The following is a 15,953-nucleotide window of genomic DNA, read 5'->3' as shown; positions in this document are numbered from 1 at the left end:
AACATAAACGAGGTATCCACTGTGTTATATCATGAATAGTATGTGTGTGTTGAATTTGTATTGCATATTTATACATCAACAAATGTTCTCTATCTAACAATTAGTTGGTTCTCATTAGCAAAACAACTACTATATTAATCTTAATTTCAACTTTTGTTAGCACTTAGATATTATAATTATAAGGCTATATATGAAACCTATATATTTTAAATGGTTATTGCCTTCTACAGAGTGCAAGAAAAGCTGAGATTGTCCTTGGGTGTTCAAAATAGGTATAGGAAGGATGCCCTAGTAAGTGAAAACATGTAAATGATCACTATGGTCTGGCAGGAGGAGTAATGCCAGTGATGAACTCTCAACAGGGAAGTTAATCCAAAATGTAAAACTGGTCTCTTAAATTTGCTTCTACCTTCAACAATTCACATCTTTAATCTCTGGATTTGTAAGGCTCAAAACATTTTTGGATTTTTCCTAAGAAATAACATATTTCTTAAATGGTTTTTTCATTTATAGATATCCATTTAAAAGAAAGAAAAGAAAAAAAAGATGGATACAACATGTGTATAAGTTTTTTGATACATTTCTAAATTGAAAATTGAATTTTCAAGGCTCACTTTTCCTGATAAGCGAGCAGTTTCCAATTCAAGGTTGGTAGAGTTAACAGAGTAAATAAATCCATTGACTTACCATGGTCATGTTTTAGGCCTTCTTTGATTTGTTCTTTGGTCATGGTTTGATGCATTTTTTAAGCTTTGATTGTCATGTTGTGGGCTCAATTTTACAAGACTAGGAACACTGATATACATTACCCTATATTTGCTACTTGGTGTAAGCAAAGAAGTCTTAACATTTTTTTTTCCAATGCCTACAGAGGAACCTCTATTTTCCCATGATAACAAATCATACTCAACTCTGGTGGATTCCTAATGTTCTTGTGGCTCATCAAAAGGAGGGAATTGAGGCTATTCATCTAGCTTCTGGGCGTACAATCTGTAAGGTGATTTTGATTTCAACTTATAAGAAGGTTTCTGTACTATAAATGCATACAGTGGTTTTTGTTCTTCTTTGCATAATAATAGTATGATTGTAATATCATTCTATTATGTAGTCATCTGCAGATGATTATATGTTGGTTGGATCTTTGTTAAAATCATGAGAGTCTGAGCTTTATTTAGATGTCAGGGAAGAAGCAGTGATGTGGATGCCATATGACACTGGTGTTATTGAATGATAAGTCAATAAAAGTTGATATTCAGCATGTTTATTATCATTTTGAGAGTGGTTATATGGTTAAATCTGACTTCTTGTTCTATACTTACAGGCTTCAGCATAGTTGACCCGATTATATGGATGTTTATTAACATGATTTTAGATCAGAAAAATATAAAGGTGTTCTTTTGGGTCCACGTACGGTTAAGAATCTAGATAGACAGGAATCTATAATATAATGTTGGATCGAAGGTTACTTTTTACTGATTATGTGACTGTAGTGTGAGTTTCTGTAGTTTTTCTTGGGACATGAGCACCAAGCAAAGAAGAGGAGGAAACATTATATCAGGGATTGGTTTTTTTTTTTTCTTGGTCCTCCATAAAAAATTCAGCACAAATTGTTGGCTATGTGAGCGATAGTTTTACTTCCATTAGCGAGAAGAATAGATAAAATAATTCAACAAAAGTCAGCAAGGATGTGTTCATGGACAAGAAATGAGGCGTTCTCCCTTGTAACTCTATTGCATCCCTGATGTTCTCTGTTGGATGAATATTCAACACATTCTTGTCCACATTGAATAGAATATTGTTGTTTGTTATGATCTTATGTTTTAAATGTTTTGTTCTAATTCTTTGGGTTTTATTGGCAGTGATTCTTTCCTACAATGCCCATAAAACATTTCAACTTCTATATGTAAAATGGCTGGTTTGGACTTGTCATTGAGTAGGATATTTCTATTTGCTTAGTCTTGGATTTATTCAAATGTTCCAGTCATTCTTCTTCTTGTTTGGTACATACTTCTCGCAAATTGTTCCCCTCAGTATTAAAATCCCTGTCATCCTAATTCCTATGGAACTTTGAGCAACCCTCATAGCCTCTTCCTTGTTATAATTATTTTTACACTCCTTGTGGCAGGAAGTCTAGTGAGCCTCTTTCTTCTCTATCACACCCGGAGACCAGTTCATTCACTATTTCACTCATCTACACTTTTATTTCAGTCGAGTGCTTGACAACTTTTATTTCTTTTGTAATTTCTTTAGTGGTTGTCTCATACCTTTACCTTCCTTCTCCCAGGTTCAGTGTTATATAATGTCTTTTCTACAAAATCCTGGAAAGTAAATGTATTTTTTATGTCTGTTGCTTGGTTTACTTCCTGCTAAGGCACCATTCTTCTATACATTGCCTCGCTGCCAATCTCTTGCATGGATAATTTGTTAAGTTTGAAATGCTTCAGGAGAGCTTATTGGTTCAGCTCTAAAGAAGCTTTAAAATGACTCTTAACAATGAAGCAAAATATAGGCATTCCTTTTATACCTTCAGGTCTGTAAATTGTTATGTGCAAACAGGGGATTATATAGTCATTATCAATGCCATCTGCAATCAAGGCTCACCAAATTGGAAAATTAACATTATATTGCTAAATGCATGGCCAATATTAGAGTCATTTGCAGTGTTAATTGTACAACACATCTTTAAGGAAATCAATAGAGAAGCTGATCTTGTTGAGAATCCTTAATTTCCCTGATCATGAGCACCTCCATGTTGTGATGTCCTACCTTGACATTGTTCTTCATCACACCACACGTTCATTCCTCGCCTCACCCATGCATCACTCCTTGCATCAAACCTGAAAAGACAAAGAAGACACCTTGGATCATGATTGTGAGTTGATTCTCAAAAACATAAATGCTATGCAAGAGTATTGAGATATGACAATGAAAATTCAAAGTTCTTGCATTTGCAATTCATATGAAGAACTTAAAATTATTTCATGAAAATCATCCCTCAAGACACTATGAAACGAATTGAATCTCAGATCCCTTTGGATTTGTTAAAAAATATCATAAAAAAAAAGCCTCACCAAATGACCTACAAACCCTTATTTCCAGAAAAATGAATGCTAACAAATTCTGATTTCATCTTTAATAATCTGGAAATATTTTTTGAAATTATTGAAATGATTGTTCCAATTCTGTAAAATGCTCAGTTCGGTAAGAAAATCCACTCAGGTATGCTTTTTTTAACTTTTTCCTTTCACAAATTACTTCCTTCAGCCCTCAATGTCAACTTCTCTATCCTATTTGCCTAGGGTCTGATTTTTTTACACAAATTCACCCTTTCTCTGATGGGAATCTGCTCCTGATGAGTTTTAGAAAATGATCTTCTGACCTTCTTATATGCGTTTAATGCATCAATTTCATCCCTTTGACAAGGGAAGTTGGCTAAGTCAAGGTTTGATTTTGTTTTCAGATCCGATCCTTGACAAAACTTGCCCTTATCTGCCCTGCTGGGAATTCACTCCTACCCCTTATTCACTCTTGAATTCGCTCCTCTTTCTCTTCCAATGCTTGTTTGGAGTCTGATTTTCTTTGTTTTAAATCTTCTGCTCTGCTCTTGATGAGCCTTGCACTTCTACTCCTTATCTGTGCTTATTCGCTGATCTCTTCTCTTGGATTAGTCTGAATTGAATGGTTGCTTGAATCCTTTACTATATATGCAATCATAAGACAATTTCTTCTTCTTGCAAGGGGGTCAGCTAGGGAGGATTTTCACGGTTTTCAAATTTGTTTTTCATCTCTTTGTTTCAAGTCAGCTGTCGCCCTCACCCTTAGCGCTTTCACTTTGGAAGGATTTCATATCTTTTATTTAGGTTGGCTATCCCTCTTTGATCTCCTTTATCAAGAGGTCAGCTTCCTTGGCTTTGAATTGAATTGTCTTGAATGGTATAAATACAAACTCAGCCTTCAAAACACATTTCAAACTTGCATCTAACATTAATTCTGCTCTGCTCTAGACCTGCACTTGCGAACTTCACCCTTCATTTACTTTAAATGTGTTTGAATGATGGTCAATGGCTTTGATCTCTCTTCATCCATATGCACTTCTCTTAGGAATTGCAATTTCTTTTTAACAATGCCAGCGTAATTATCATTTAAATTGTTTTTCTCTACCATTAGTAAGGCCGACTTGATCCTAGGAGAGCACATTTCCAATGGCCACAAGGATTCTTCATGGGTGCAATTTCTCTATGAAGGTGGAATAGTGCTTCTCCTTAGCTGACTTGATCAAAACTTGTGCGGGATTCCTATATAAGGAGGGAATCATGAGTGCATTTTGAGGTGTGATAGGGAAAACTTGAGAGCAATTCTGCCTTGCTAAGGAAATTGCGAAGTGCTGGGCACAAATTCATAGTGATGAAGGACTAAGGTGGGCGGTTTAGATTCTGTCAAGGACAAACAAGGGCATAGATGAAGGTTATTTAAGGATTTTCCACAAATGCTTAAGGGAAATTTGATCTTGAGGGGGGCAATCAAACTTGAACTTATGAGATTTCTTATTTCCATTTTGGAATTTCTTACTACAACTTAGGATTGTGCACTGAATTTACATATCTTTAACAAGAATTTTCCACATTCCAACCTCGAATTCCATATTCCAAACAAGAATTTCAAACCTCAATTTAGGAATTCCTCACTTCAAAAATATTGATTTCCTATAAATTTTTTATCAAGGATAGCTCTTAGATTTTCCCTTATTTTCCTCTCCTGTCAATGTCGGAAAATGCAATCTTGACAAGGAATTTTACTTGCCATTGTTGTTGGTAATTAGGGCTGGCGGATTCCAATTGCCTTGGGCAACATTGGAATCCGCCTCCATCATATAGGGCCAGGCCCAATACCTCTCGGCTCACCTAAAAGGCTTCCACGCTTCACCCAAACCCAACTCGCCTCCTTGATAGGGCCGACCCTATTTCAACTCACTTAAAAAGGAATTAAAATAAAATAAATAAAATGTTCAATTGCAAAGAAGGCCGACATAATTAAGAAGTAATATGACTCCTATAAATGTATCATATACTTCTCATTATTATCATTCAGGTTTTCATGGAATGCAAAATATATTCGGTGAAAGCGAAAGTCATAGTAAGGCAGATAGGAGACAGCGAACTTCATTAGATAGCAGCAGATCTCTAAATAGGAGACATCGAACTTCACCAGATGGTAGCAGATCTCCAATAGGAAACAGCAAACTTCATTAGACAGCAGCAGATCCCTAATTGAAGACAGCGAACTTCATAAAAGGCAGCAGACTATCTCCAAAATATAGAGAACTCCATTGAAGGACTGTGAGCTACTTGAAAGGTGCTGCTACCCTTGCTATGCACAGAAAAATCCGATGAGGAGGACTGCAAATCATAGTCTTCATTAGCAAACTAATTGTGAAGGCTTCTATCTCTTCTTCCTTGTGACTGCAACCTCTATACTCCAGATAAGTGTGTAATGTTCAGTTGAATTCAAAATCCTAATCAGATCTGCGGATCCTTTGGCTGGGTTTTTCCTCCTAGGAGGTTTTCCCAGGGTAACTGTGCTTTGTCCTTGTGCATTTCATTTCCTTTATTATGCTTAAGTCTGGAAAACAATAAATTAATTAACCTAGTCTAAACTAATTCTGATTTTCTGAGTTTTATTCAATCTGAAAGTACTAAAAATAACAGCCATGGTATCACATTCCTTGGAAATTTCCTCATTATTCATACTTAGCATTTTCCTTGTTTCACTTTTTGTGACAACTTGTCCTGACAACATTGACAACTTTCACTTGACAATTTTGACAATATTTTCCAATTCCATGCTCTATTGATTGAATTTCCATAATCTCACCCCATTTCTCATCTTTGAAGGTTGTCTATCCATGGATGCTGGACTTGGATTTCCAATTGAAAATCACCCTTGGATTTGGATTTGGACAAATTCTATATTCATTCCTTGGAACAATTGCACATTTCTAATCTCAAGCATGGAATTTTTCCTAGTCCATATGGTGGATTGCACGTTTAAACCTTATCTTGGACTTGAATTCCTAACTCGACTTACCCATCCAAGGATTGAATTTCACACCTACTTCATGTATTAACCTATGCATTCATTCGAATTGACAAGACATCACTTTCTTTTAGAGGTAGGAGACAAAACTATTGCCAAGCTAACTAAAACTAAGCAAACAACTACTAACCTAGGAAGCGAAAAAGAGGAGGTCAAAATTTGCAGTGGGGCGTGTGTGTTTGCAACACAACAGGTTCTTGTATAACATATTTTCAAGCAGCTTCTTTATCTCTAGTAGGGCAAGTTCCTATAATTGACACTGATTGGATTGAGCTTGAGCTTGAACTTGATCTAAAAGCATCTCTATTTGCCATTGTATGATGTATCTAACCTAAACATACAAAGTGAAAGCTCAATATTTTAATTTTTAACTACAAGAATTTTAACCTAAACTCAACATTAATCACTAAAATATAAAAAATCAACATAAATTTAGTGTAAAACTAGTTTAAATCAATATTAATTTAATATATTCTAAACAATTTATTCACCCCAAAAAAGTTTAAAATCAGGAAAATAAGTTGTGTATACAAAAAACCTGTTGCTAACAATGAATTCATTAAAAAAATAAAAAAATGATCAAAAAATGGTGATGAATCCAATTTTTTGAAATTTAAATACAAAAATAGTAATACTACTTAGTTTTAGGAAATGATGAATTGTTTTTAACCTATATGCTAGATTTTGCAGCCAAAATGAAGTAGAATTCTTGCAAAAATTATTATTATTATTATGATTTTTTACTTATCTATGCTTTAAATTTTTCAAATTTTCCTTCCAAGTTCATTAAGGAACCCTTCCAATCTTTTCACAAGGGTGCAAGAGTGCTGTCACTATTGTGTGCAAAGTGGGAAGGGGTGTTAAGGGTTTTAAGAGGAGGATTCCATATTTTTCAGCATTTTCTACCACTTTTTTGTTTCTTTTTGGCACGACCCTATGTATAACCTACATTCTCGTGATCTTTTTGCTTGGACTCGGCAAGTTTCTCAGGTGACTACTCATTTGGTTTTAAACTCGGTGAGTACTTGTATACTTATATAGTCTTTACTTCCTATTTAAACCTTTCTTTCTTTTCTTGTTTGTTTTTTATTACTAGGTGGCACATACCTTTATATTTATTTTCTTGATATAAATCATTAATATTATCTTTCTTCTCATCCTATTATTTTGCTAACTCAAATTTAAGGTTGGTTCTTGGTTCTTCTATTGTAACTGATAGAGATAATTTGACCTATAATTATTAAATAATTACAATAATAATTTCTAATATTATAATTTATTCTTCTCACTTTCTTTTTTGTTTAATTTAATATTATTTTGAGGTCAAGTTCCTTGTTCTCCATTCCCTTCTTCCCCCATTCTTCTTTTTGAGACCAAGTCTGCATCCTTATCCTCCACTTTCTTTGTTCTAATGATGATTTTTTGAGTGTGATCCAAAACATTGATTAAAAAAAATATACACACTAAATCTAGAAGCAATCTGTATTAGACGAGTTTATTCAACTGTAACAAATGAAAGATCTTCATAACACTATTAATGAATGTCAAACAAGAATGCACCTAAAGAAGGCCAATGGAAGAGAGCTACCTCCTAATTGTATGTCATTATCAAAAGTTATGGATGCCCATCCTACACTAGTCAACTCCCAAGCTAAATGAGAAGAGTCATGGTTTCACAAACAATTATGTTTTATCTTAGGAATGTTATGAGGGTATCACATTAGGCATGCAAAGATGTTCACAAGTGCCTTGTTACAAGAGACATTAAGTTTCCAAACACATGGTCTCTCTCAAGGCACATATGAATTTTACACCAGGGTCACTCATAACCGAAACCATTGATGGTTTTAACACAACATAATAAGGAAGAAGTTGAAAAGAAACAAAAGAAACATGGAAGCATAACAACCTCCATCAAAAGGAGTCTTTTCCTCCAACCAAGAACACTCATATTCACATAAAGGCTACAAATAGGTTGACACTAAACCCATAAGATCTATTGACAAGTCAACAAAAGTTTAAGAGAACTAAATCTATACAAAGCATTATTAAGGAAAATAAGGGTCTGAATCAACCAAACCATAGAGCTAAATACTCAAATACAAGCAGTCTTTTAAACGAAAGGATGGAAGGATCTCTACAAGTTCTCTTTGCATAAAATAAATAAAATGGGATAAGTTAAACAAGTTGTAAATCATGGCAAAATAAACGTCAACTTGTTTCATAGTTTTTTGTGAGGAAAGAATGCAACTAAATTTATTTAAACCAAAGAAAATAACTACCTTTGTAAGAAAAAACCTTGAGATGAAGGGAAACCAATTTTCATCTTCAAAGCCTTTTGAAATGTTTATGGACTCCCCAAGCTCCCCAGGTAAACATAGTAAGGAAAATTTCCTTCAGCAAACTTGTATTGCCAAGCATAGTTGAACTACTCGCCAAAAAAAATAAAATCGCCAAGGCTCGAAAAAAAACTCGGCAAAAACTTGGCAACTTAAAAATTTGCTTAAATTTAATTAGAAATGCATTTTTTTTGCAAAATTCAGTGAGGAGATGCATCCAATGAGTCAATAAATGAGTACACAAAAGAAACAAGTTGAGTCTAGATATATTTGATTGATTTAAATGCAAATTGGGTACAAAATGGCATTGTCTTGTGGAATGTTGATGGCTGATAGACTGAAACAAAATGAAATAGCAAATTGTTTTTGTAAAACTAAAAGTAAATACTACATCAAAACATTTTACATCTTCCTCTTCCCAGCTCTAATGAAAACTAGGTGAGAGATAGAACTAGAGGGTCTAGTCCTAGGAGTCCGATGTGGCTCCTCCACCTCGCCAAAATGAGGTTGAGGGTAGCACCCCTTGTGGGGGTCTGAGGGTGAGAGAGAGTGGGGTAGAGAGATAGTTCTAGATCTTGGGGGAGAGAGGAGAGAGTGGTAGAGAGAGGGGATGGGAGAAGAGTGATAGGGAGATATATAGGTCTAGAATTCGGGGCAGATAAAGTGAGTGAGATAGAGAGAGCTAGTGAATGCTGATAGGAGCCTACTGATTATTGAAATTTGACTAAGTCGGAAAATATAGAAGATCTAAAACCTAGAATTTGCATTATAACTCCTAGATATTTGAAACCACTCTCAAACATCCTACAAATATATACATGAAATATAACTTAAAGTATAAGATTTCTTATACTTAAATGTTATATTTCATGTATATATTCTGATGAAGAGAATGAGACTGACTTGAAAAAAAACAATGAGATAATTTTTTGACATGTTTGAGCCCCTTTTTTTAATGCAGACGATTTTTTCCTGAAAACTTGCCGATTTTTTGTGAAAAACTCGCCAAGTTAAAAACTCTCCAAAAACTCGGCGAGTTTCTTCTGCGAGTCAATGGTGTAAATACTCGCCCAGCAAAAAAACTTGTGAGTTTTTCAAAACTCGCCAAGTACTCTGCGAGTATTCCATCTATGTTTCCAAGCATAAGGGAAGCATCTTCATCATCGCCATAAGCTTCATGCAAAATCTAGAAAGGAAATAAATTTCCAAACTCTCAAATCCTTATAAAAATCTATTAAACGTATTCCTAAAACTTTTCTCTAAAACTTAATTTCTAAAATGAAATAATGAAATACAAAGGAAGGAACCCTTGCATACACCCAATCATAGGGCTAAATTGTGCAATCTAATGTCCCCTTTTCCGACCATTCTTGTAATTGTGTTGGATCTAGCTTTCTTGGAGGGAGAGATGTTTATTGGTTTGGATTTTAGTTATTTACAATGAATTTTAGGGATCATGTTGAGGTGGTTGTTGCTTCTTGGGAGCTGTACTAATTTTTTGACTCTTTGGTGTACTATAAGCTTCTTGGAGGCAAATTCTATTTTTAGTAAGTCAAAATCCGAATGAGTTCTTGAGCATGTTGGTGCCTCTAGATTTTACTTCTCGACTATTTTTACATTTTTCGTACTTTTAGTTGATCATGCAGGAAATTTTTAACAATTAAATAATTATTTGTAAGTTGTCAAATAAGCATATTAAAAGATGATATAGAATAATTATTTATGAAGCCATAGTGACTAGAGTGCTAGAGTAGAAACGTTAAATAATTTAATTAAATTACTTTTCGGTGCAATAAGATCTATTATTTTAAAAAAGTGATTTAAAATATTGATTTCCAGAAGTTTCTTGAGAAACATCATAAAAAGGTCGAAAGTGAAATGTTCCTTGACAAAGAAATTATCAGATCTGAAACTTCTTTAAACTTCTTTAATTAATACTTTGCGAATCAACAAAAACCAATGCAAACTAGGTGTTAGGAATGGACATGAAAAACCCCGAAATTGCAACCAACTTTTCACAGAACTGATGTATTATGAAATATTACTGATTTTTATCATGGAAGTACATCATATTTGCTGTCATAATCAGTTATAAATATCAAAATACATTTACTACAAATTATCAAAAAACTGAGCAAGTATGAAATCTGAAATGTACTGCAAGCTCACAAACTTTGAAGAAAACTTCCCAAACTTACAAAAATGGTTTCTTATGATATAATGACTGGTTTGAAATGTGATAACAACAAGCTACAACCACAAATCTGTTATAAATATCTGCAAAACTGAATACTCAAACCCCAAAGAGCATCTACAAACAAACCACAAAACTGAAGATCTTAACTATTTAGCACAATGATAATCTTTGAATTAGATTATACTCTGGTAATCCTTGACTCCCATCTTAGATCACTTGGCAATCCTCTGACTCCGATCCTTATATCACTTGGAAACCTTCAAACATTTCATTCTACAGTCTCCTTCTCCATTGGTTTATCAGCCACTAAAGAAACAAGCATAAGCTCAACAAATTTGCGACAGGAATGATTTCCAAAAGTTCGATTTCTCAATATATTCAAATTCAAACCAAAATGGGTGCCAAAAATCCAATTTCCAAGGAAAAGGAAACTTTCGTTTGCCAAGTGTCTACAAACTCCCCATGAGTTGCCAACTTTATCAAAACTGCCAATTACCACTAAAAGGCAACAAATAGTCCAAGTGAAGTGTTCCAAATCCCCATGCCAACAAATTAAGTATCTTTTGAGAAGGAAACAAATTCAAACTTAGCCATAGATACCTAAAGATGCCAAGGAAACTTTTAAAAAACCAATGCCACCAAATAGTTAATTTAATATTTATTTGTTTGATAAATTTGATTTGCATCAAAACAAATAATATATAAATTAATATTTTTTTTTTCAAAGTTTCATATGATCTCAACTTACTATTTGTAGACGGTGTGGACTTTATAAGTTCCTATTTTTGGAAGAAGGGGACATAACAAAAAGGGTCACATTTCATTCATTCTGGATATTTAATATTTGTTGAAACCACAGTGGTGGAGATTAAACAGGGTTGTTCAAGTGCAGCCCTAGTATGGAAACCCTACGGTGAAGATCATGTTAGGCGGTGAAAAGATTCGTTGCTAGCCAATACGGTGATATACATTTAAGGATTTCAGATTGCATTGAAAAAGTTTGTAGGTATGATTGTAGGTTTGCAATTTGTAAAGTCTTGCAAGCAAGACAAATTGTCTGAGAATTTGGGAAAGATTTGGAGAGTTGGCAGGAAAGGAGTTTTTTGGGATAACTTGTGGGATTGCAAGCAAATATGAATTATAGGAATTTGGGTTGAAGATTTGGATTGTGAAGGGCTTGAAGAAGTATGAAGATTGGTGTCCTGAAATAAGTTTAATTTGTTTTGAATATAATAATATTTATCTATTGATTGGAAATGTGAGAATATAAAAGGCGGGTCACACCCATTTTAATGATACACGAAGACTCATCTTGCAATAAGGAGATGTTAGCATTTAGAAAGGTGTGTAATATTTCAGATATAGACAAAATTGACTCAACATAGCAAGGGAATTTTGTTGCATTGAATATTGTTTTGCTAGCATCATTCACAAGTCGACTTGGGTCTCCGGCTGGTTGTGGGATAGATACCATGTGCTGGATGGTCAATATATATATAGACACACACACGCATAGACATATATACATACTTTATTACATACATATACATATACATATACTCTTCATTCTTTCTGCCCTTTGAAAGGGACACAACCTTCCACAATCAGATCTGCACTTCTCATTTCCAAATTCTCCCCCTCTCAAATGAGGTTCTCTTCTCTCTTTCATATCTCACGTTTGAGGGAGTCACAACTTATCATTTCATGCCTTTTGATCATTCATTAACTTTAATCAAATTTTAATTATTTTTAATTATATTCTTTTATATTTTAATTTAAATTTATATATTTATTCTTTTGTATATTAATTTTATTATTATTTATTTTAAAATTATATTTCAAAGTAGGGAGATTACAGCCTTCCATTGGCCAATACCTATTAAATTTTTACACACTCAATGTGCATATCCAATCTTATCTTGGAACTCATAGCCGGACATGAGAAGTTAGAGCAGTATATGCTCATTGTCATAGATTTGAAAACAAAGGCATTTGCAACATCTCATAAAATATCACTCAATACATACATAGTCATGCTATGCATCACCATGATTAATCAGATCAAGTAATTTCAATTGTATCACATCTCAATAAACTAATCATAAATAGTCTCATAAACATCAAATAAATGATTCTCTAATCTTGCTCACAGAAGCATTCCATATGGCATTATGATGATACGTAAGCATGGATTTCAATCAAAGGATGGATACAATTCATGAATATGCAATTTACATAATATATGGAGTTAGCTGCATGCATAATCACAATCATGTCACATCATTAAACCATCACATATCTGCATAAATGATAACTATGATACAAGTAGGTCCAGAAATATGCTACAACATGAGAATCATCATCAGGAGAATAGTACAGTAGAGTCATAGAATGGTTGGGTCCTACAAAATTTGTTTTCCTTGAAGGGAAGTCAGTAGTAAAAATATGAATTTTATTTCAGTTAAATAGCTTATGAACTTTATTTCGAAACTTTGTACTTGTACAAATCAGTGCAGTTAAGGTCATATATCTATCTAGCTTGAACACCGACCGCATTGTATTATAATCTTTATTCCATGACAATCCACATTTCCATTAATCTCAATTTTGTTTGGATAAATGTTGGTAGAATTCGTTTTCTGATTGATGAAGTCAGTCATTTTTGTTATGCATATATTTTCTCTTCATAGCAAGTGCCTTGATTAGATTATTTACTAGAGTGATTGTAACTATTTTGACCTTATGGAAAATTATGGATATTCCTAATCATCTATGAACATGGTTGTCCTGTTTATGTTGCAGCTTCATCTCCAAGAAGGGGGCTTACATGCTGACATAAATGGAGATGGAGTTTTAGATCATGTGCAGGTACTCTTTTTGTTTGGACATTCCTTTTTCATGGTAATTTGTGGATGATTCAATGGTTGAGTTCTAATTAATTTTGTCCTAATTTGTATCAATTGCCTTTTTTAAGCATCATGATGATAGGGATACAACCAATTACTTGCATCTGATATATTGAAATTTACTCCCAGTTCTAATCTGCCGGGTTTATTTTCCTTTTGTTGCAGCAGGCCTGACAGTATTAATATTGTGATATGTTTGCCATGTTAGTTCTTGTTATAGAAATTTATCCTCCCTTCACTGTAGCTGTATATTATAAGGCACCTTGAACTTCATTACGAAGGAATATGGTAGGAACCATAGCAGTAAAAATCTTTTGGTGAAAAGTCAGCTACCCAAAAGTATAAGAATTTTTCAAAAAATCAGGATTTGAACTGGGAAAAATTAGATTTAAAAGAAACAGTAACGTAAATGCAGAATAAGTGAAAAAAGCTAATATTTTTCAAATTTGAAGGCTTTTCAATAGCATAGTAATATAGAGAGCAAATAAAATTGAGAGTTTAGCCCATCAATAGAGGAATATAGATTTTTGTCATTTATGTTCATATCACTGATTACATTGCATTGCATAATGCATACTTCATAGTGCATAAATAATAATAAGATGCTAATAATTTACAAAGTTTCAATTACAATCTATTTTGGAGAAAGTCAACCTATTAACTAAGTACAAAGTTTAAAAACATAAGATGTAGCGAATGACTTTTTTTTCTATGTAGAGAGCTACACTAGAGGGCTGAAGATTCTGATGATGCAGGTCCTGGATTAGAGCCTCTCTTGAGTCTTTCATGCATATCACTGTCATAGTTGCCTTCCTTAATGAGATCATAATGATCGCCATTGCCAAGGACATCATCATTTGTAATTCACTCAGAATTTGGATCGATCTCATTGAGGTCAATTGGCTGGTCATCCTAAACAGTTACTGATTTTGTCATATGGAAATTAGTTTTGGCTATTGAAAGTGAAACAATAATGATTACAATTTAATAATTATGATTGGAAGTTTTATGAAACTTTAACCTTGAGCTTTCTTTTGCTTTAGGTGGAAGTTGTGTGAACGAACAGAAAGTCTTTCATCTGTTGTGTTAGATGGCTGCATTTCTTGGAATGTATGTGGTAAAAAACACCTCAAGTATGCTTGCAACTTGATGAAGAAAAGGGTGACTCAAAATGGACAGCACCATCCATCGAATATTTTGACTTTTGGCGACATAAATCCCACCATTGTGCTGAAAAAAACAAATATTTCAAGATATGTCATGTAAGACCTACTAAAGTCTTAGTACCTTTAATGTATATGTCCACCATAGAAGAGTCTGTGAAAATTTTATAGAGTCCACCTAGTTTGAAGGTCTTCCTGCCTTGCTTGACAGCCATACTTACAAAAAAGCCTTGCTTGTTTGTCATTTCTAGCTCTATCATAATTGGCTGCAACTTTTTTTGAGTAGGGAACATTTTCTCCATTCACATGAGCAGGTCTTGTGTGACATCAACATCATTATATTTGAATTAGGGGCTATAGAACAATGTTGGATTTAGATAGTATCCAATAGGGTAGAGTGAGGAGTGCATATGTTTATCCCGTCTCCTATCGGTTATGTCCTAATGGCATGTACCTAGACTTTTTATTTTCCATCCTACCCCTCATCACCTTCTTGGCTCTATCCATGTCCTTGTACAAATAGTCCATTGAGGATTTATTCCCATCCACTAGCTTTAAAACTTTTACTAGATGCTAAAGTTTTCGAAACTTTTCAGTTCCATCCGAAAAACTTGTAGAAAATATGTACTTTGCCACTATTTTGCCATCTATTGGATTTTTGAAACTAGAGTCCATCTAGTCATCAATATTGTGAGAGTTTTTTTTGTTATTTCTTGATATTGTGAGAGTTTTGTTGTGTTAGAACCTGTTACAGAAATTTTATTCTTCCTTCTCTAGAGCTATAAAATCCCAAGGCTCCTTGCACTTTTATGTAGAGATATGGTAGGAAGAAGTATATTGTTGCCACTTGCAACGTGGACTATTGCATTTATCCATCTAATTTTTATCTTGCATTATATAGAATAATTGCTCCGTTATGCCTCGTGATAAAACCACGCTACAACATATTTTGATATATGGAATAGCCAACATTTTGCATATCAAATACCTTCTCTGCTCTTAGATGATTCTAAAAAAAATAAAAATTCAGGGATGCAAATAGTAATGGATCTTGATACTTGATTAGAAGGTTAGATGCCATTTCTTTCAGTCAAGAAGATGTCAAACATTTTTGAAGACTCAGATTCCCTTACTTATAATGGTTTCAAACCCAACTGATTATTCCTGAATGATGAAGATTACCTTGGGTTGATCTAAAGCATCTCAGAAGGCTGAAAATAGAGAAATGTTGACAAATAGACCACATTTTTAGTAT

At 33.8% G+C, this 15,953-nt stretch overlaps 1 protein-coding gene across 2 annotated transcripts in view; it reads left to right on the top strand.

Moving 5' to 3' along the window:
• Positions 1 to 15,953, top strand: part of LOC131074672 (uncharacterized) — a 147,351-nt gene that overhangs the window by 114,146 nt on the left and 17,252 nt on the right. For both annotated transcript variants that reach the window (XM_058011346.2, XM_058011345.2), the window contains 2 exons: positions 872 to 997; positions 13,432 to 13,497. In XM_058011346.2, coding sequence (XP_057867329.1) covers positions 872 to 997; positions 13,432 to 13,497 — 192 coding nt within the window. The remainder of the gene's footprint in view (positions 1 to 871; positions 998 to 13,431; positions 13,498 to 15,953) is intronic.

Source organism: Cryptomeria japonica, chromosome 4 (assembly GCF_030272615.1).
Source record: "Cryptomeria japonica chromosome 4, Sugi_1.0, whole genome shotgun sequence".
In the NCBI taxonomy this organism is placed as follows: domain Eukaryota; kingdom Viridiplantae; phylum Streptophyta; class Pinopsida; order Cupressales; family Cupressaceae; genus Cryptomeria; species Cryptomeria japonica.
This window is presented reverse-complemented; position numbering and strand designations above follow the sequence as displayed.